Source organism: Neopelma chrysocephalum, unplaced genomic scaffold, assembly GCF_003984885.1.
Source record: "Neopelma chrysocephalum unplaced genomic scaffold, ASM398488v2 Primary Assembly neopelma1_68, whole genome shotgun sequence".
Taxonomy (NCBI): Eukaryota; Metazoa; Chordata; class Aves; order Passeriformes; family Pipridae; genus Neopelma; species Neopelma chrysocephalum.
The window spans coordinates 5,678,928-5,698,343 of record NW_020897727.1 but is presented as its reverse complement, the minus strand read 5'-3'; the positions used below and the strand labels follow the sequence as shown (position 1 = coordinate 5,698,343).

The 19,416-nt window shown below is 44.9% G+C and overlaps 1 protein-coding gene across 1 annotated transcript in view; it reads right to left on the bottom strand.

Moving 5' to 3' along the window:
- Positions 1–19,416, bottom strand: part of FANCA (FA complementation group A) — a 32,874-nt gene that overhangs the window by 13,098 nt on the left and 360 nt on the right. Inside the window, exons 2-24 of the mRNA XM_027684908.1 lie at positions 19,226–19,332; positions 18,256–18,328; positions 17,571–17,713; positions 17,168–17,263; positions 15,440–15,513; positions 14,270–14,385; positions 13,609–13,691; positions 13,151–13,184; positions 10,761–10,827; positions 10,009–10,121; positions 9,070–9,146; positions 8,443–8,584; positions 7,791–7,924; positions 6,323–6,433; positions 5,826–5,921; positions 5,673–5,732; positions 4,848–4,936; positions 4,385–4,445; positions 4,244–4,293; positions 3,101–3,177; positions 1,245–1,349; positions 707–849; positions 135–205 (exon numbers count right to left, since the gene is read on the bottom strand). Coding sequence (XP_027540709.1) covers positions 135–205; positions 707–849; positions 1,245–1,349; positions 3,101–3,177; positions 4,244–4,293; positions 4,385–4,445; positions 4,848–4,936; positions 5,673–5,732; positions 5,826–5,921; positions 6,323–6,433; positions 7,791–7,924; positions 8,443–8,584; positions 9,070–9,146; positions 10,009–10,121; positions 10,761–10,827; positions 13,151–13,184; positions 13,609–13,691; positions 14,270–14,385; positions 15,440–15,513; positions 17,168–17,263; positions 17,571–17,713; positions 18,256–18,328; positions 19,226–19,332 — 2,122 coding nt within the window. The remainder of the gene's footprint in view (positions 1–134; positions 206–706; positions 850–1,244; positions 1,350–3,100; positions 3,178–4,243; positions 4,294–4,384; positions 4,446–4,847; positions 4,937–5,672; positions 5,733–5,825; positions 5,922–6,322; positions 6,434–7,790; positions 7,925–8,442; positions 8,585–9,069; positions 9,147–10,008; positions 10,122–10,760; positions 10,828–13,150; positions 13,185–13,608; positions 13,692–14,269; positions 14,386–15,439; positions 15,514–17,167; positions 17,264–17,570; positions 17,714–18,255; positions 18,329–19,225; positions 19,333–19,416) is intronic.

Below are 19,416 nucleotides of genomic sequence, written 5' to 3'. Positions count from 1 at the left end.
GTGAAGCAGCCTGCAGCTGCCAACTTAGCACAGTGGGAATGAGCAGCTAAAGTTCCTCCAAGCCCCTGGAAAAGTGTTGGAATTCTGGTGTATCAACCCATTCTGATTTCCCTACTCTTTGACTCACATCTTACCTGTCAGGAGGGTTAAAAGAGGAAGCAGTTATTAGGGTTTGGCAGAATGATGTCAGCAAAAGATCAACAACCTGAAATAAAAAAAAACAGGAATAAAACCCAGAAATAAACCTGGGATGAAAACCACACTGCTAATTCCTGCTTGTCAGGCTGGATATCTAGACCTGGTTTTCTGCTTTGTGTATATTCTGTTTCCTGATATTAAAACAAGGAGACACACTGGTTAATGATATTCACTCCAACTTGTACAGATCCACTGGCACTAAGGATGGAAAATTAAACCCCTAACAGGCCAGGAATGATCCCAGCACACAACAAACACCTAGACAAGGCTGCTGAGGAAAGCCTTGATCATCCCAGGACTGCTCTGCCAGAACATACCTCTAGATCTCGTCATCCAACAACTTCCAGGAGGTTAAGACACATGAATATTCTGTGCAAGGCAGGACAAGGCAGACAAAAGGGGAAGTGCATTTCCTGCTCTCCGCAGACAAAGCAGCCTTTCACAGCTACCATCCAGATGCATTTTTCCCAGCCCCATTGTTTCTCTCCCCAAGCCAGATGGTACTCACACTCCGATGGCAGGGTTCCAGCCTGGGGGCAGGAATGGAGACTGGGATTGGAGAATTCAAAGGAGCACCTTCATTCTCATCATTGCTGTCACCCAGGACACTCCGGAGTCTGTCTGAAATCACGGCAATCTGTGCTGGCACATCTGCGGGGAGGCGACAGGGGCAGAGAGGAAGCAGGACAGCAGGCATGGAACATTTGCAACCCCCCACAGCAGCAAGAAGAACAAGTGAAATATATACTTTAACATATTAAAGGGGGCCCAGGTCACCAGGTGAGCCCAGGAGTGGGGCTGCAGAGACTGGTGTGGCACTAAGTGATCCTCACAAAGATGGAGTCCCAAATTTACTAAGAGGAATACATCTGACATTAAAATATATATATTCATAGTTGGAAGGATTATCACCTCTGAAGGATTTCCAGCTTCAGGTAGCAATGGCAGTAACTCTTGCTGTGGCTTTGGCCAGCATTAGCCACACTTTATTCAGGCAGCTTTTGGAACAGTGAATGAGGGGTAGTTGTAACTTGCCTCCCTCTTACCTTCCCACTGAGTCTGGTCTACAACCAGTGTCCTGAGCTCAGACAGCTCAGCCTTCAGCTGTTCAACAGGCTCTTTGGAAAGGCTGGGCTCTGCTTTGGACTCATCTGGACAAGGAAGAAAGGAAATGCATTTAGCAATCTCTGTGTGCACTTTCTGTAAAAGCAGAATTTACTTTTCCTGAAGCTCTAACAAAACCCCAAACTGTCAATCTGCCACACACATAGCTTTGTTTTTACATTCAGGATGTGCTATTCAATTAATAATTGATGGGTTTATGCCTAGTTGCAGAGAGGAATTCAGTTTTTAAAGACAAGAGCCAAAAAAAGTTCTGTTTTTAGAGTTTTCTTCCTACTTTCTTTAGCTCTCCCCTCACAGAAACATTTGCTGTCCTCAAAAGACTGGAATCAGACTCAAAATGCAGAGACAGATATTACAGCATGGATACATCATCAGCTTCTCCTCAATTCAACACCATGCACTCCTCCAGATGTTACATGTTACTCTGTTCTTTTTGTTTAAAAGAAGGAATAAAAGGAAATTCCTTTAACCACTAGAAAGAGATGCCACCAGCAACTGCCACAGCCCCAAAACCCACCCAGAGTTTGTTAGACAGGAACAACTTCTTATATGAGAGCCAGGAATAAATCACTCAGGAACAAAACCAGCAAATAACAAAGGTTGTTACTGGTTGTAAACACGCTGTAAAATAAGGTGTTAGGAGACCACTGAGTCATCTGTGTGAGAGTGAGCACTGACAAACAAGGGTTTGGGGCTGCCCAGTGCTCAATCCTGCCCTAAATCCAGGCTCTGTGCAGAGCCCAGGGACAGAGCAGGGAGCAGGGGATGGACGGGAATAGGGAGCAGGGGACAGGAGGGGACACTGCTCAGGCTGAGCAGCAGGCTGGCACTCGGCTCGGGCTGTGCCACTAGAGGTCAGTGGAACTCCGGGAGCCCTGCAGAGCCTGCCGGGATGCTGCGGATCCCCAGCCGGATCCCCAGCCCGGCCCGCAGGGACCTCATCCCACCCGGTTGCCAGGCCAACCTCGGCAGCCAGCCTGCTGCACATCTGCCGTGCTAGGGGACGGGCTGTCACGCCTCTCCAGCCACACCATCTCCACAGAGCCTCAAAGGCCCCGAGCAGGAGGTGGCTACAGATTTATCTTCATAGTCAGAGTATGAATCTGTAACTTATCCCCACCACGCTCTGGGAACAATCTCTGCTCACCAGCCTGACTTTTTCATTTCATATAAAACATTTGAAGGTGTGTAAGAAACACCCACTGGCTGACAGAGACAGCAGAGCTCACTAAATACCCATTACACTGACCCAGCAATTGGACCCAAAAATCATCGGACCCTCCCACAAAAACCCCTATAAAACCAGGAGCTGCAATCCTTTCCCAGCCTCTCCTGTTCCCCCAGATGCCCCTAATCCTCTCTTAAAAGAGGATGCCAGGAGCTCAGACAGCACCAGTGCCATTGCACAAGGGATCAGCACAGCAGGTTCCCAGCAAAGCAGGTTCCCAGCCTGGGCTGAGCAGCTCAGGCTGCAAACGCTGATTCATGGAGAGGTCTCAGAGGTGGAATTCAGCCAGCTCAGGCTCAGGCATCATCTGCAGCCTCAGCACAGTACAGAGCTCCCAGGGACTGCAAAATTCCCATCTAAGCAGGGCTGGCAGAGAAAGTCATTACAGGAGTAACTATTTAACACCTGACACAACATAAAGAACCTACAGTTATTTATGTGTGGATTAAAGACCTATCCAGCCCCAAATCTCTGAGAATTTTCAATTCAGAGGGCATCAGTGGAAAAATTAACCTTTCAAACTGATCCATAAGTAAACGTATTTTTTACCCTGTAACATCTTCTCTTTCATAGCATGACAGGCTTGCAGGTATGTGGAGTACAAGTTTGAGGGTATTTTATCAGCTCTGTAATAATTAAAAAAAAGAAGATATTTATTATCCTGCATAACCACACACTGCAGTTTTATTAAATATAAGTACAAACAACAGCTCTGCTATGAAATGTAATTAGAGGGGCTCTGAAGCATAAAGAGCATCTGAAGCATTTTTTAATCATTTGACATGAGGGGCAGAGATTTCTATCCAAGGTTTTCACAGCAAGTATTGCACACACATAACACACACAAAACCAATACTATATATATTATTAATTCATGCTTTAATGCCTATTTCATATCTAGTAGGTGTCTAAGATCTCCTAAGACCGTGAGCTGTGAGATGCAGCATTCACACATGTAAAACACAAACGTGATGAGCCCAAGGTGTGACCTCTCCTTGCTGGGCAGGCACTCGGTGCTAAAAACGTGTCCCACAAGGCTCCCTGGAAGTCAGCTGCTTCTCTTACAACTTTAATTTCACAAAACGATCCAGCCTTTAATTTTAGAGCCAGACTGGAATGACAAGGCAGGACCAAGCACTTCATTTGCAGGCAGTGTTGCAAACATTTTTCCTTCATGAGAGGTTACAGAGGAACTACTGGATGTAAAATAAAGCTGCTTCTGCAATGCAGAAAAGCACTTTTAAACATGCATGCAGGGCAAGCTGGAGTCCTGAGAGGGGCTATGTTCTCCTGGGGCACCATCCTGGTGTCCCTCGAGCTCTAACAGAGATTTAAGTTTCATCTTCCACTCCTCCTACATCCCCTCACAAAGAGGCTTTCACAGGAGGGCTCATATTTCTGGGGAAATTTTATATTCATCTATATCCTCCAAAATTAGCATAAGAATACACCTGGCCTGGAGCCAGAGGGACTCCTAGATAATGATTTCACAGTGGCTACAGGACTAATGACAGACCTGAAGACTACAAAGACAAGCTCCCCCATCCACAACCTGCAAGCCACAAACCTGGGCCACAAAGCCCTGCCAAGGTTGGTTGTAACCAAGGTGTCAAAGCCTCTGATAATCTGATATCAAGTGTCCTGAAAAGAAAGCCCAGCAGCACAGAAAATGACACTGGGAAGTCTCAATACCTCTTCAGAGAGTCTATAAAAGCCATGCGTGCATCTGGGGTTTTAGGGAGCTGCAACAGAGAAAGAGACAGGTTAGGGGCAAATTACCTGTGTACAAACACACAGTTCATGGGAGGAGCAAAAAAAGAGCCAAATACTCACCACACGTGGTATGAGCAAGGCAGGAAGGAACCAGGAAGTGTAATATGGTCGCCTGAAAATACTGAGAAAATAAACAAAGCAAAGTATTAACAATGCCAAAGGTCCAAAGTGCCATCTCCTCACGTCAGGAATTAATTCAGCTCCTGCAAATATGAAATATTCATGGCAAGGTGAATAACCACAGACAGAGCAGGTTCAGGTTAGCAATAACTATTAATTTCTTTAATTTTGCTTTTTATTATGACAATTCTGGACTTCTCTAGCAGGGGTGCATATGCCTTTTCACTCTCCCCACAGATATCCTTATTAAGATGACTCCTGAGGAAGTGGGAAGAACTTTCCCAAACCTCCTTTGCTCACATCCTCAATTTTTCTTGTTTCCTTATTTTGATTTGGATTCAGTTATTATTATTACTATTATTATTATACCTAAATCCAGGTGGAGTTGAAAAGCACACAGTACCTGGCTTCTATCACAGATGTTGGGATCTTCCTTGTATTTTCAAATATCTGAAGAGCCTTTTCAACATCACGGAGTGCCTGGCCCTGGGGCTGCCAGAGAGAATGAGAGAAAGATGTGAGAAATCAAGGGTGATGATAAACTTCCCTTTTCTGTTCTGCATTTGGATTATCGTGGTTCTTTTTTAGTTGCACATGTGGAATCAAGACGCACCATCTCCACTTCCAGTCTGTGGCTACAGGCAGAGGGACTGACATCCCAGGTTTCTCTTGTTTGAGCCATAACACGCCTCAAACTGCAACAAGTTTCTCAACTGACACAAAGATCAGACTTGGAAAAATTAAATTAAATCTTCACTTATGACTGTCAGTTCATCACAGGACTGGGGTTCTTGCAGTATATTCAACCACCCTGTCTCTAGCCTGTATTTCATGTACTGACTGACTGTGTAAGTGAGGCCTCTTAGTCTGACCAAAATGCTTACTTACAGATTACTGTTGTTACCCAAAATTTATCATGAACCACAGTGTGAAGCTGCAGACTTGTAGATTCCATCCCCAAATCTCCTTTGAATATTCACACTTTGGTACAGCACCACAAAGATGATGTGCTCTACTGAAAAGAATCAAGATACCCACAAAATACTCCTCCAGTTTTAATGAAATCTGGGGAGATCCTGTATTTATGGCCACTAATCCCTCTGGCTTAAAGCTGGAAATCTGGCAGCATGCTCCAACTTGGAATGGCAGGGAGGTTGGTAACCTAAGTGCTTTTCTAAAGGAAAAGGGACATGGCTGATGAGAAAACTGGGAGACAGAGCAGCAGTACCTGCACAGCCTCATCAGTGGAAGACAGGTCTTCATAGAGCCCCATGTCCTCTATGGCCACCTGTGTGAAGTTACAGAGATGCAGGTGGTCACACACAGCAGGGATTGACAGATCCAGAAGGAATTCTTCTCAAAAGAGACAATTTTCACTGACCTTGAGGTCAGACAGTCGGGTTTTAGCCAAAGTGATGTATTCCAAGAGCAGGGACCGGTGTTTCGTTGGCACAAAAGGTGGGTACATTATATGGACCTGAAATAGGAAAACCACAACCAGATTTGCCATTTTTACAGGAAATCAGTGTAAAATTCTGACTAATGTTTAGAGTCACTTACCTCAAATATTCCCCAAAGAAGGCATTATTGCTTGGTTTAGGATAAACCATTTTCATGGCAACAGACACATAATTTTTCCCAACAACAGCAAACAAACAAAATCACTGAAGTGCTTAAACTGAATTCCATTAAAGGAATTCTCCTGGTCAAAAAATAAAAGAATCTTGTCCTTCCTTATTTCAGGAAGAAAAGGGTTTGAATAATGTATCAGAAGTAGTGGAATTCCTATAACAACATTAATAATGAGCTGAGCCTGCACAAAGACGGTCACTTTGGGGCAGTTCTGGATCTGAAAACCACCTGTCAGCACTTTCTCACCTTCAGGTATGGGGCAGCTTCAAAGGGCACCAGCTCCGACAGGAACTCGAAGAGGAAAACCAGAGCTTTCTTACTGCTCCCGTGGTGGCCACCAGCACTCCCAAAAGAAGCCTAAAACAGGGAAAAATGACAAGAGAGCCTTTCAGCATGGAGAGAATCCTCATCCCAGTGGTGCCATAACAGCACACAAATCCCAGACATCCTCTTTCTGTCAGGGGAATCTTTCTGGAGGAAAGCCTCCAGAGAATGTTTACAGAATCCCAGAATGGTTTGGGTTGGAAGGCACCTTAAAGCCCACTTCGCTTCAACACCCTGCCACGGGCAGGGACACATTCCATTAGAACAGGTTGCTCCAAGCCCCATCCAGCCTGGCCTTGGACACTTCCAGGGATGGGGCAGCCACAGCTTTTCTGGACAACCTGTGCCAGGGCCTCACCAACCTCACGTCCAAGAATTTCTTCCCAATATCCCATCTAACCCTGCCCTCTGGCATTGGGAAGCCATTGCCCCTTTTCCTGTCCCTTCAGGCCCTTGTCCAAAGTCCCTCTCCAGCTCTCCTGGAGCCCCTTTAGGCACTGGAAGGGGCTCTAAGGTCTCCCCAGAGCCTCCTCTTCCCCGGGCTGAACATCATCAGCTCTCCCAGCCTGGCTCCAGAGCAGAGGGCCTCCAGCCCTCAGAGCACAGACTCACAGAAGTCTCTACAGAAGTTTGCTGCCATGAGAACACTCAGAGTTAAACAAGACAACAGCAAGACGCACCAAAGGATTGAGATTCATGATGGAAACACGAATCTGCAGGTTTGTACACAGGTTTATCTGGGCATTCTAAGGAAAATAACCAGTCTGAGACTACACAGAACACAACCAGTTTACCTTTTGATACCTCCTGAACACTCTATCAGCCAAAGCTGAGCTTGGATTTGCAAACTCATACAAAGGAATTTCCAGGTTGAATTTACGTGGAGATTTGCATCCTTAAAATACCCACCTGCTTACAATTAAAAGCAACAACCAATTATCTCTAAGGTCACACACAGCAATTACAGCTGCATGCAAACCTCCAGGAAACAGGAATGCTTCCTCTGCCACAACCCACCACTTATGCAATAACAACAGTGCTGGTTATCAAGATACTGAAATATATCCAAGATGATGATTATAACAGGAATTACATGTCTGCATTCCTGGGAAATAACTAAGACAGGCAAGGTGGACTTAAAAGATGAAAGGAGGGAAGACTGGGGAAAGCCAAATAAATTTATTCTTTGCAGACACAAAGGCAGTAATAAATATTCAATCGTTCCTAATATCTATACAATCACTCATTACCCTTTCTCTTTTTTTCCCACCTTTCTCCTGGCTATCCTATCTGGAAAAAGGCTTTTTCCATGCAGCAAAACATTCCTTATGCACAGGTTTCCTCACACAACTAAAACAAAGCTCACCAGTCAGACCTCATTTAGTCTTACCTTAAACCACTCAGAGTAAGGCATGAAGACAGCAGGGCCCTCCAGAGCAGCCTGACGAGCGATCAGGAATGCGGTGATCATATTTTCCATGTCATAATTCCCAAAGGCCTTTAGCAGGAGATGGCTCAGTAGATCTAGGAACATAAAACAGTAACCTCACACTTTGCTTTTGACAATGGTGCTGTAATTTTCTACAGTAAATGAAGACAAATGTCTGTGATAAAACATAAGGCAGGACGTGTATTGCAGCCTGGGGAACCTTTGGGATCTAATTTTTTCATGCACTTTCAACAGTCAAACACTCTTAGATTCCCTTAGATTGCAGGGAGTCCAGCACTTGGATAATCAGTAAGGAACTCTCACAAACAAGCTCTGTTAGTAAAGGTGAGCTAGAACTAAGCTTCAGTAATCACTACACCAATTAATAATGAAGGTAATTATCAAATAACCATTGGAGCTGTACACAAAGTTTGAGAAGTGGCAGACATGAGGTCTGGCATTCTTATCACTGCTGACATGGAATGTCTGAGTGGAAAAGCAGATGTTCTGCTGTCCTTTTCCATGCAGGAATCCCAGACAGCACCCATGGATGTCTGCCCGGCTCCTCATTCGAGCAGCACAGGCACTTCTTAGCTTGGCAGTGCCCACATACCCTTGAAGAGCTGCTCAGCCTCGGCCTGACACACCACCAGTGTGGAAACACAGGACAGGACGTGCTGCCAGTTCACCTCGTGGGTCTCCAGGACTTGCTGCAGCTGGGAGATGGATTCCTTCGCACTGAATGCCACCAACAGCTGGAAGAGTGATGGCAGTTCCTGTTAGCTGGGACACATAGCCACACAAAAGAGGGAGATACAGACAAGACTGACTTTTCTGTGTAAGAAAAGATGGCACAGGCAAGATGGCTTTACTGGGACTTTCTCAAGCTATCCTGCAGCTTTTGCATCAGCCTCCCAGGCCCAGAGATCAGCCTGGCTTGGAACCAGCACTGGCTACAATAAACAGTAATATTCCAATTCTCTCAGAACTCATGTCATGTTCTGTAAAAGTGACAATTCACATCTCCAATCAGCATCTTCATTCTCATTAAGAGTTTTGCATAAACAAAAATCCCTGTAGTTCTTTCCCTTCATGCTTCCTCCTACCCACAGTTTCTGGCAGCTGGCTTGGACCCTGGGACTGGAACGCTGCGCTGATTTTCAACAATCTCATTTCAGGTATTTCAGTGAATATAAACCCAACATAATAAAGTTCTCTTTGTGACACCAGGCAGACGTACTTTTCGATACAGGGTAGTGAGCAGGGAAGAAGTTCTGGTAAAGCTCCACTCTTTCTGCATCTGGATGGCATCAGACACTACACCCAGAAAAAGAAAACTTCAGCAACAGGTTTTAAAACACACTCAAAATGCAATAGGTGACCACACAAGGTTTCCCTTTGGCAGCCAAACACATTAAAAACTGCCCACTCTCTCTCCCATTTGTTTTTGGAACACAGACTGTGGCACGAGGACTGTGCCATTCCACTATGGCACTGCCACCCCAGAGCTGTTTTTGTGACCACACACGCGTAGGCTGACATGGCACATGCACACAGAATCAGCAAGGAATCAGCTTTTCCCTCATTAACCCCTCTCATCTGGAAGCCAGGAATGACACAGCTCTCCCACACAATAGGCAAGCAGCTCCAGATCACAGCTCACAGGGATTTTACCAGAGATTTTATAGCTCAGACATACTTCTTCCTAAAAACATCAAGCTTCACAGTTACTGATCAGGGATTAGAACCTTCCTGCCTTACTCCCTCATTCACCAAAACACTCATGTCTTGTGTGTAAACCCAGCACGTGGGGCTATCCTGGTTTATACCCAAGGTCTGTCTGCAGCACCCTGTCTCCCACTGAGCTTCTCCTTTGCCCAAAACTGTTCCCAGAAGCCAGAGCTCTCCCATGACTGCTATTAGATATTATTCCAATTATCTGTGCACGAGCCCTTGGCTGAAGCTCTGTTTGAATTTTTCTCCTGATCTATGACCCTTTAAAAGCCCAGATGACTTTTTATCTGATCTGGTACTCTGATTATATGGACTCTGAGAAGGAGCTGGGGAGCCAGCCAGCTTTTCTGGCTCTGGGTCCTTCAGGTTGGACTCCACACAGCAAGGCCTGGGTGGGATGGAGCTCCAGACACACCTGGAGACACTTCTCCCCACCCACTCCTACCTTTCAGCACTGGGTTGTAGGTGAGAACCTCGGTCAGGGTGTGTCTAAAGAACTGCCGCATGGAATCTGGGTGAGCCACACTTCCATAAACTGACACATTGAACACATTCAGCCTGCAAAGGACAAGGAAATACCAGAAGCAATGTCAGGAAGTATGATCAGCCAGGTACTGATTAAATAGCATCAACCAGGTACTGATTAAATATGACCTATGAGTTGCTGATTAAATATGATCAACCAGGTGCTGCTTAGGGTGAATGACATCCACCTTCTCAAATTGCCACAAATATATACTTTTTGTATGTATTTTTTCTTACAAAAGTGTAATGGCTACTCAACACTATGTAGACATCAGATTTACAAATCTGAGTCTCATGTATCTCCCAGCACAGGACTGAAGGTGACATGTACAAAGCAGTTAAACAAAACAGGCCTGGAAGCAGGAACTGGAGGTGATGGCACCTTCCAGGAGCAGTGAGAACACTTGCTGGAGAATTTTCTGCATGTCAAGAGGGGGATCCAAGGTTGGTTCCAGCCATGCCAGAATCCCCTTTCCAACCTGGCCCTTATCTTTTCACAAGCACTTTCATCTGCACATATTTTATCAGAGAAGAATACCAAGGACAAGTAGCACTGGGAGGGGTGGGGTATGTGTAAACAAGTGAAAACCAGCCCAACCATTCCCCTACTTCAGTAACAAGTGTAACAGTGAATAAAAACCCACTCCTGACACTATTTGGAGCATTTCTTACCAGAATCTCACAGCTTGCAATGTGGAAACATCTTTCTGCTTCTCTTTACCAACAGCATCGAGCACCCCTGTTCCCCAAAATGCACAAAAACACAATGAGAAATAGAAACGGCAGGAACTATGACAGTAAACACCACACAGGAACTAATAGGAATGAGCAATTTGTGCACCTTTTCAAAGGTGACCCTGTTAGGGAAATGTGCAGAAGCCTTTTAGCAGTGTTAAATTCTCACCAAATTCTTTCCAAAGTGACCCAGAGACTCAGAAATTATTACCACTGACCTTGAACCAATTTAAAACATTCCCCAGAACGTGCTAATAATGAAGCCGTCTAAAAATGCACATAAATCTAAAAAATGCACATAATTTCCAAACCCAAACCTAACAGTGTGAGTGTGAGCACTGTGAAGCTGCAGGAAAGGGAAGCCTGTCTGGAGACAGGGATTTGCACAGGCTGAATTAACCAGCCTGGGAACCCGGGTCCAAACAAAGAGCAGGCTGGGGGAGGGCCACACGTTTCTAATGTTGCATTTGCTGAACAGAAATTCCTTTAAAAGCCAGATCTGCCCCAAAATGACTGGTGGAGATCAAACAGGTTGGCAGCTTGCGCAGCACCGTTGTCTTGACGATCAGCCCACACCACTCAGAGCCCACAGACTGGGAGACCCTTCGCTTTGCAGCCTGCTGCAGCAGCACTTCTGCTCCTTGTGCCATCCTGCCTTGAAAACCCTCCTCGTTGAACAACTAAAGGAGCCTGGTTTGTTTATAAAAATAATTGAGAGAAGAGAAAAACCCTTAAAAGACTGAGCAGGGGCAGGGAACCAGACGTCCCTCACATGCCATTACAGCACTGGGACATAATACTCTCCTCTCCTGTTGAGGAATACTTTAAGGTTAAGTAGGGGAGAATAAAGAAAAGGAGATAAACTCAGCTTATCTTCAGGCACAGCAGTTCAACACAGTCAGATCATCACTGTGAAGCACAGCCCTCCCATGCTACTCCAGCCTGTCCTTCTCCTCCTGTGAAGGTCTTCAGTAATAGGGAATGCTTCTACATAAAAAATCCCAATGTTCTCCAAAGATTAATGAAGCAAAATCCCTCAAAGGTGACCCAAAAGTATAGACTAATAAAATATCTTGCATAAAACTCATGTAATACATTTTGCAGGCACACAGACTGCGAGTGTGGCAGTGCAGGCTGCGCAAATGGGAAGGTCAAATGAAGAGCAGGATGCACCCTCCTGTCTGCCTGCCAACAGTCTGCTCCTCCTCCTCCAAAATCCCTACTCCTCTGTTGAGAAGGGTTGGTTTTCAACTGTTAAGGGGCCACCTGAGATAGGATTCATACATATTAAATAATAAAGCACTTCTCTTGCAGCTTTCCCTTTTTAGAAGCACTGACAAGGTCTGTGAGGATTCTCTGTGTACAGACAGCTCTTCCTGAGAGACCTGGAGCAAGGGATGGAGCCGGCAGTGCCCACAGGGAATGGCACAGGATGGAGGGGACAGTCCTAGTGGTGTGTACTGGGTTTGGGTCACCTTCCAGCAGAGGAAAAGCAGCAATCTCTGCAGCAGCACTGAGCAGGAAACGTGCCAGCAAGGAAAGTGGTGGAGCACTGTCACCAAGGAGACAGGGGAGTGACAGCAGCCGTGCAGTCAGGTGACACTACCAGGGGTGTGAGGGGTGTAAGGCAGATGACAACAGCAGGTACAGCATCTCCCCGTGAAGATCAGCTGTGACACAAGACAAAAATAACCCCCATGTGTGTTTAGTCTTCCTGCATCAGGATTTGCATGTAAATCAGGCGCTGCTACGCTTTAGCCCTCAGCTTTAGCCCTCAGCAGTCGGGGCAGCTCAGGCCAAGGCAGGCACGTTGTCAGTTCATGAAGGCTGTTTAAAGACTACACACCAACATTAGATGTCTTTGCTCAGCATAAAAAATAGGTTCTGCAAAAGATTAGTCTGAAGCCCAAACGGTGAATCAGCAAAATCACTTATAATATTGTGAATTCAAAGTTTAATTCACTAAGCAGAAAAAAATAAATCTAAGCAGCAGACCGATCCTGGTCTAACCCCTGTGTTCCACCTGCTTCCAAGCAAACCTGTTAAAAATCAGGAAATCAGGTCAGGTATCTATCTGATGTCACAACTGAGAGCATCAAAACAAAGTGGCATAAAAGGCAAGAAATTATCTGCAGTGTCTGGAGACACTTTAAAGAGCAAAGGGAAAAGCAGAGGCAAATAAAATCAGTGGCATAAATATTATGCACAACAGCACAGGCAAAGCAGCCAGGCAAAGGATTTCTCCTTAGGGATTTAGCAGCGAACAAGGAACAGAAGTCTTGGAAACAGCAGTGGCTGCATAAAGCCAGGATCACAGCAATACTTACATGCCAGCATTCTCTGCAAGACAGCATGGCAGATCTGTTCAAAATCGACAAATTGAGGCATTTAGAGTTTCAAAGAGCTGCAGTTCTATGCAGAAAAGGTAAATTGACTCCAAGAAAGAGTTTTATCCCTCTTAAAGCTTCATTTTATCCTCAGGCTCTGCAGTAGAATAGGTAAAATAGACAGAGGGGCAGCATTCCCCGCCTCACATTCAAATGGAAAAAACAGAGCAATCAAGGTGAAAGGAAGTTTAAAAAGCCCTTGCTGTGCCACCTTGGAGCAATGCTCCATACAAACAGCTCTGTTCTGGCTTCACCATTTGCCCCAGTCCAGCACCCGGACCACCACCCTTCCCTTGCTGTTCCAAGCTCTGATTTATTTCCACCAGCAAGACCCAGAGGTTTATAATGGAATTACTTTTTTAAAGCACTGTTTGTAATCAGGTTTATTTTGTCCTTACATAGGGAACCTTCTGGAATTCCACCTTCCTTCCCAGCTCCGAAGCTTGCTCAAAGCCATTCTGAAGGAACACGATGGCAAAGTCTGCAAATCAAGAAAGAATTGATGTTTCAGCACCCCCCTTGCACACAGATCACCTGCTCTTCCCCTCCCACCTGTCCAAACAGTGTCTGAAAAGCCTGGTTCACCACTTAGCAGGAATAATTTATTGTCTTGGAGTAAAATGACCCCCAGGAAAAAGGATCCAGAAATTAAAGGATTGTAAAGACTAAAGAATTCACAGGTGACCACTGCAGAACTCAGAGGGGCTGGAGGGGATTTTTTCCTAAATAAAATTAGAAAATAAATAATAGGAAATGACAGGGGGAGAATGGAACTCTCAAATATTTGTGGTCCAAAATCTCTCTGACACTTTGCATGTGTGTCATACAGTGTATCGGCCCTTGCCACACACACTTCCCAACTACATTTTCTTGTGTTACTGTAACTCCAAGGGATGGAAAAATTCAAACCAATTATTTTTTTAAGGGGAAAAAATTGCTAAATTTGCCAAATATATAAAAAATATATTCCCCTCACTGAAACAAGGTAAGAAAACACAAAGTGAGGCTTGTGTTTTTACACCTCCAAGGTTTTGCCCCGTGCACAGATGAGGGACTTGCCTGAGAGAAGGTGCTGTGCCAGCTCCGTGTCCCCAGAGGGGACATTCCCAGCCTGCTGGCAGAGCCCACGGAGGCCACTACACAGCCAGTCCACCACTGCAGGGCCTGCTGGACTCCTGGAACACACAAAAACACCTTCAGTTCAGTCCCTCCTGCTTCCTTGTTGTCTCCACCACCATCCTCTGGGCTCGGGGAAGAGGATGTGCACTCTGCCCTAAATGTGGCATTTCATTTATTTAATTTGGACCAGCACATTTGCTTTACAAACAGTTGCTTTTTATATTATTTGCCTTATAAAAAGATTCTACAACACAAACACACGCAAAGGCAAAAATGCAAGTTAAATTGTGCATCTAGGTATTTCCTTATGTCTGATATGAAAGTGTTTCCACTGAGAAAGCTCTGCTAGAAGAACTTCAGTTCCAATTTCTAAGATACTTGGATTAAAATGCTTTAAAAAAGGAATTCAGGTCTTAATCTATGTCTTTGGTTCCCTTAAATGTGAAGCACAGTGGGCACTGAAGGCTTTCATCATGAACGAGTAAACCAGTATCAAAAGCCTAAAAGATTATTGCAACGTTCCTTTGACACCATAAGGAAACAACTTAAACTTCACAAAGGATAACTCTGTATATGCTGTTTATATACATATATACACACTCTTTTTAGCTCTGTATCATGGAATCATGGAATGGTTTGGGTTGGAAGAGACCTGAGAGACCATCCAATTCCACCCTCCACCAGCAATACCTTCCACTAGATCTATTTGCTTCAAGCCCCATCCAACCTGGCTTGTAACACTTGCGGGGGGGGGGGGCAGGAAATTAAAAATAAAATTCTTAGATTAACTGCTCTCTGAAGATTAACTCTGCCAGATCAAAAAATGTAAGGTTTTGTGAAGATGGAAGCACCCAACTTCTGTAGAGCAAGACTTCTTCTCAAGTCCAGCAGCTCATTTGGTGGACATCAACAAGGTACTGCATCTAAACTGGGCTAATCATCCCAGAGTAACCTTTCAAACCCACAGTAACTTCTTAATCCTGCTAATCTGATCCCTTGCCAGCACTTAACTATATCCTGGGTCCAGAATACTCATGACTAATCCCTGATTATATTTCAATAGGCTTTAAGAGATTAAATACATCTGCAAAGCCACAAAGCTCTGCTCACCTCTCCAGCAGGTCTGCCAGTCCAGCGATGTCACCACTGTGCAGGTGCCACACGACTTCCAGCATTGGAGGCTCCTAAAGAGATGTTACCATTAGGTCACAGGTTACATTTAGCTGATGCAAATGATATATAAAAAATAAAGCTGAATTCTGTTTATTCAAACTGTCCAGAAGTTAAAATTTAAACCTGATACCACAGGAAATGCCCAATGAGGAAAGATTACATTTGCTTTTCCCTTCCTACAGATTTTGGATGGTTTACAGTTGTAGATGTATCAGTTTAAATTTTCATGGACAAGTAATTTATATATCCACATTTTTCTCCCAGAATAATGTGAATTCTGCACATTCAAAGGAGTAGTGGATATTCCAGGAAACAGGTAACAGTGCTGAGTTTCAGGTCTTGTTAATTCAGATCCAGATCCAGATAAGAGAATTGTCTTTTAGTCTATTAACTGTTTATTAATCTCTATGGAACGAGTTTGCTGCTCTCAAATCTATATCCCAATATAGGCTGGGATTGTAGGAGACTACAGAAAGCAACACTGAAATCATCCAGGCAGAGAGGCCAATGGACCGAGGGGAAAAATGAACAACCTTTGTCAAAAATCTGCACCAGACATCGCTCCCATGTGGATCAAATTGCTGCCCTGCAACATCCTTTCCAGCTCCTGCCTGGGAGAGCATGTCCAAGAGTCCTGAGCCAGCAAAACACCACTGCAGGGTGCACCTGGCAGGGAAAAGGTGCAGCAGCAGCTTCTATTCATTCCAGACAGAACTCAAACCTTCCCACCTTGGGAAGGAAGAGGCATTTGGGAACCTTGGGCACAGGGGAAAAGCCAAAGCCCTGAGAGCTTTCTGCAGCCACCAGCAGCTACCTCATACTCCGACCCCAAACTCGCCCACATACTTTGTCTTCACAACCTAATTCTTACTGTAACATCCTCAGTTACAGGGCAGCACTTATCTCCCACTTATCCCATGTCTGCCCCAGGACCAGAAGATCTTAATCAGCCTATGAAACACACAGGGTCTATTTTCAGCTCAGGAGCAGATATGTGAGACCAGAGCACCGCCCTTTATCCAGGCAGATCAGCCTCTTCCTCCTTTCCCATCAGAACAGCAAGGAATCAGAACTGCCCTACTCACAAAAAGCCCTGAACTCCCCTCACAACATCACTTGTCTTCACAAAACAAACCCAAATGAAATCAAGACATCCCATTTGTGAGGCAACACAACCTGTTATCTGCTATCTCTTTCTCTGTGACCTCACTTTGGTTTATCACCATTCCCAGATAAGCTGGGTGGAGAACCAGGACAGCAAAGACACAAGGACTATTGTTGGCAAAGCACGTGAAGGACTTTGGGACTGGGTCACCCCACAGCCAGCTGGGAGCTTCTGCACTGGACCTGGAGAGCTCCCCACACCAGCATTTGATCACCAAGGTGCTTCCAACACTCCTTTGAGGCAGTTTCTAATAACTCACCTAATTCCAAACCTCAACTGAGTCCTGTGAAAAAGCAAATCCCACAGCAGAGACAAGGAATTTCCCACTGAACTTGCTTTAAAATAAACAAAACAACAAAACCCCCCAACATTTATAATTTATATCACATTTTCAGCAGGTCAGGAAGACCACAGTCGTTCTATGGAATTCAGGGATGTCACATGCCACAGATAAAACCTCATGATTTATAACACCACATGGTTTCTCCTTGAGTGATTACCTTCATTTTCCACATTTCTTGGCAGAAGAGGGAGCGACAGAACACATTGTTTGCCAGCAAATCCTTCACTGTTTGAAGCAAGGAGGACAACCTCTTCTGGCATCACACCGGAAATGAAGCAGAAATAATTCCCTTAGTGAATAACATGTTCTTAGAAAAATAATCTGTTGCTTTCCCCTGTTTGTTGCTTTTTAAAGGGTTGAATGGTGGAGAGAATTCACGGAAAAGGCCCAAACTTCTTACATGTCTTGCACTTCTGCGAGTAAATCAGACACATCAGTGAATAATTGTCCACTCGGGCCCTCCGTGTTTGGGGGCTTTATCAGAGCAGATAAACTGGGCTTAAAGTCAAATCTAACATTGCTATTCTCTAAAGAAATTAAATTTAACCCTTCCCCCTTACTCTCTGGTCCAAGCTCAGCAGTGGCACTGGAGAGGGGCTGGCAGGAGCCTGGCAGATCCGCTCTATGTTGGTAACAGCGATTTTGGCTGCCAAGGTCGCTGTGGGCACGTCCAGTTTGGAGGCCTGTTCCTGCAGAACAGAGACTGAACAAAACAACAAAGCAGAAAGCTGTCAACATGGGAGGAAAAAGGGTTTGAAAAGCTGGCTATGAATCATGGAATGGTTTGGGTCAGAAGGGATCTTAAAGCTCATCTCGTCCTACCCCACGCCATGGACAGGAACACCTTCTACTAAACCAGAGTGCTCCAAGCCCCATCCAACCTGGCTGTGGACACTTCCAAGACAGAATCCCACAGCTCAAACCCCTTCCAGCACAAATGTCATTCATTGTACAGGGTAAATAATTTTTATTTCCATGTATGATTCCTTTACTATACATAAAACAGGAGAAAAACAGCCACAGAGATGGAATGTCCCTGAGAAGCAGATTTTTGTGTTTTAGCCTTGTAACACTTTCAAATAACAAAAGTATTCAAGGACTGACACCTTGCCAGGGGTATCATCAGCAGGTAAGTAAGAAAAAGACCAGAACAATGAAAAGAAAGTAAAAGTGGTGTTGCATTTAACAGGCAAACATTCAGTATGGGAGGAACTCTTCCTCACTGTATCCTCAGTAGATACTCACCTATAAATGACTCTGATGATACTCCCAGCTGCTCTGTGCCATCCTGCACACTTGGCTTGGATGAATCTCCCACCTGGAAGCCAAAAAAACCCTTAGATGTCTGTTACACACATTTACAAACCTATTCCTTCTAAAGCTCTGGCACTGCTGGAGCAACTGAAGTGAAATTAGCACTGATCTCCCCCATGAGAATGAAATACCACAGATTTCAGGGCACCTTGCAAGAGATATATGTATAGTTATTGTCATTTTGTGCAGAAAAAAGGAGATACAGGTCAAAGTTCCTCACCCCCCAGCATCCAAGAGCTCAGCAGCAGTGCCAGGAGCAGAATTTTTGTAATTCCCATCTTTCAAGTCCTTTCTGTGAAGCCACATGGCCATAAATATTTGATGAAACATGTCCAAATGTTGGATCCTTTTCTAGTTAAATCTCTCCTTTCTTTTTATAAAGGTAAATACTCTGTAGAGAAAGAAAGATCCTGAAGTATGAGAGGTATTTGCAAAGTCTGTTGCAGCTGTAAAATCAAAACTGTGTGAGGAGAGGAAGAACACGACCAAATCAGAAGGTTGGGTCAAGTCTAGGTTGTCATGAAGGCAGTCAGGGTAGTCAGAAATGGTTGATAATTCAGAGAAAACCCAAGTCTCTCCTGATTTTTTCCCCTAGATTCACAAGAAGCCAGTTCTGACTCCAAGAAAACCGTGCTGGATTTCTCTTTGTCCCAAATACAAACCACGCTTAAGTATTTTCAGCCTGTAAGTGTAAAACATAAAGGAAAAAGAAAATAATCTCACTTTGGCAACACAGACCTCTAAACTTCAGCTTACTCCTACAGTGTTGGTTTTTCTTTCCATGTGTCATGAAAACTGTGTTCCTGGGACATTCACTGCACAGCTGGTGGAACCCACCTCCAGTTGGGATCTCCCATCATCCCAGCCGGACCATGGCCCCCCCGAACCATCTGGCTCCTACCTCCAGGAGGAGGTCAGTCAGGTTCTGGTGGTGATCCAGCAGCCTCAGAGCCGCTTTCTGGAGCTCTGATCCGCTCCCAAAGGGGCTTTTCCGCTTCCTGGCTCTCCCTGCTGAGAAGTTTGGGTTTGTTTTATGACCACAGCTTGTTCCCACAGCCCCCAAGGACACCTCCTGCTCCCTGCTGCTGGGGT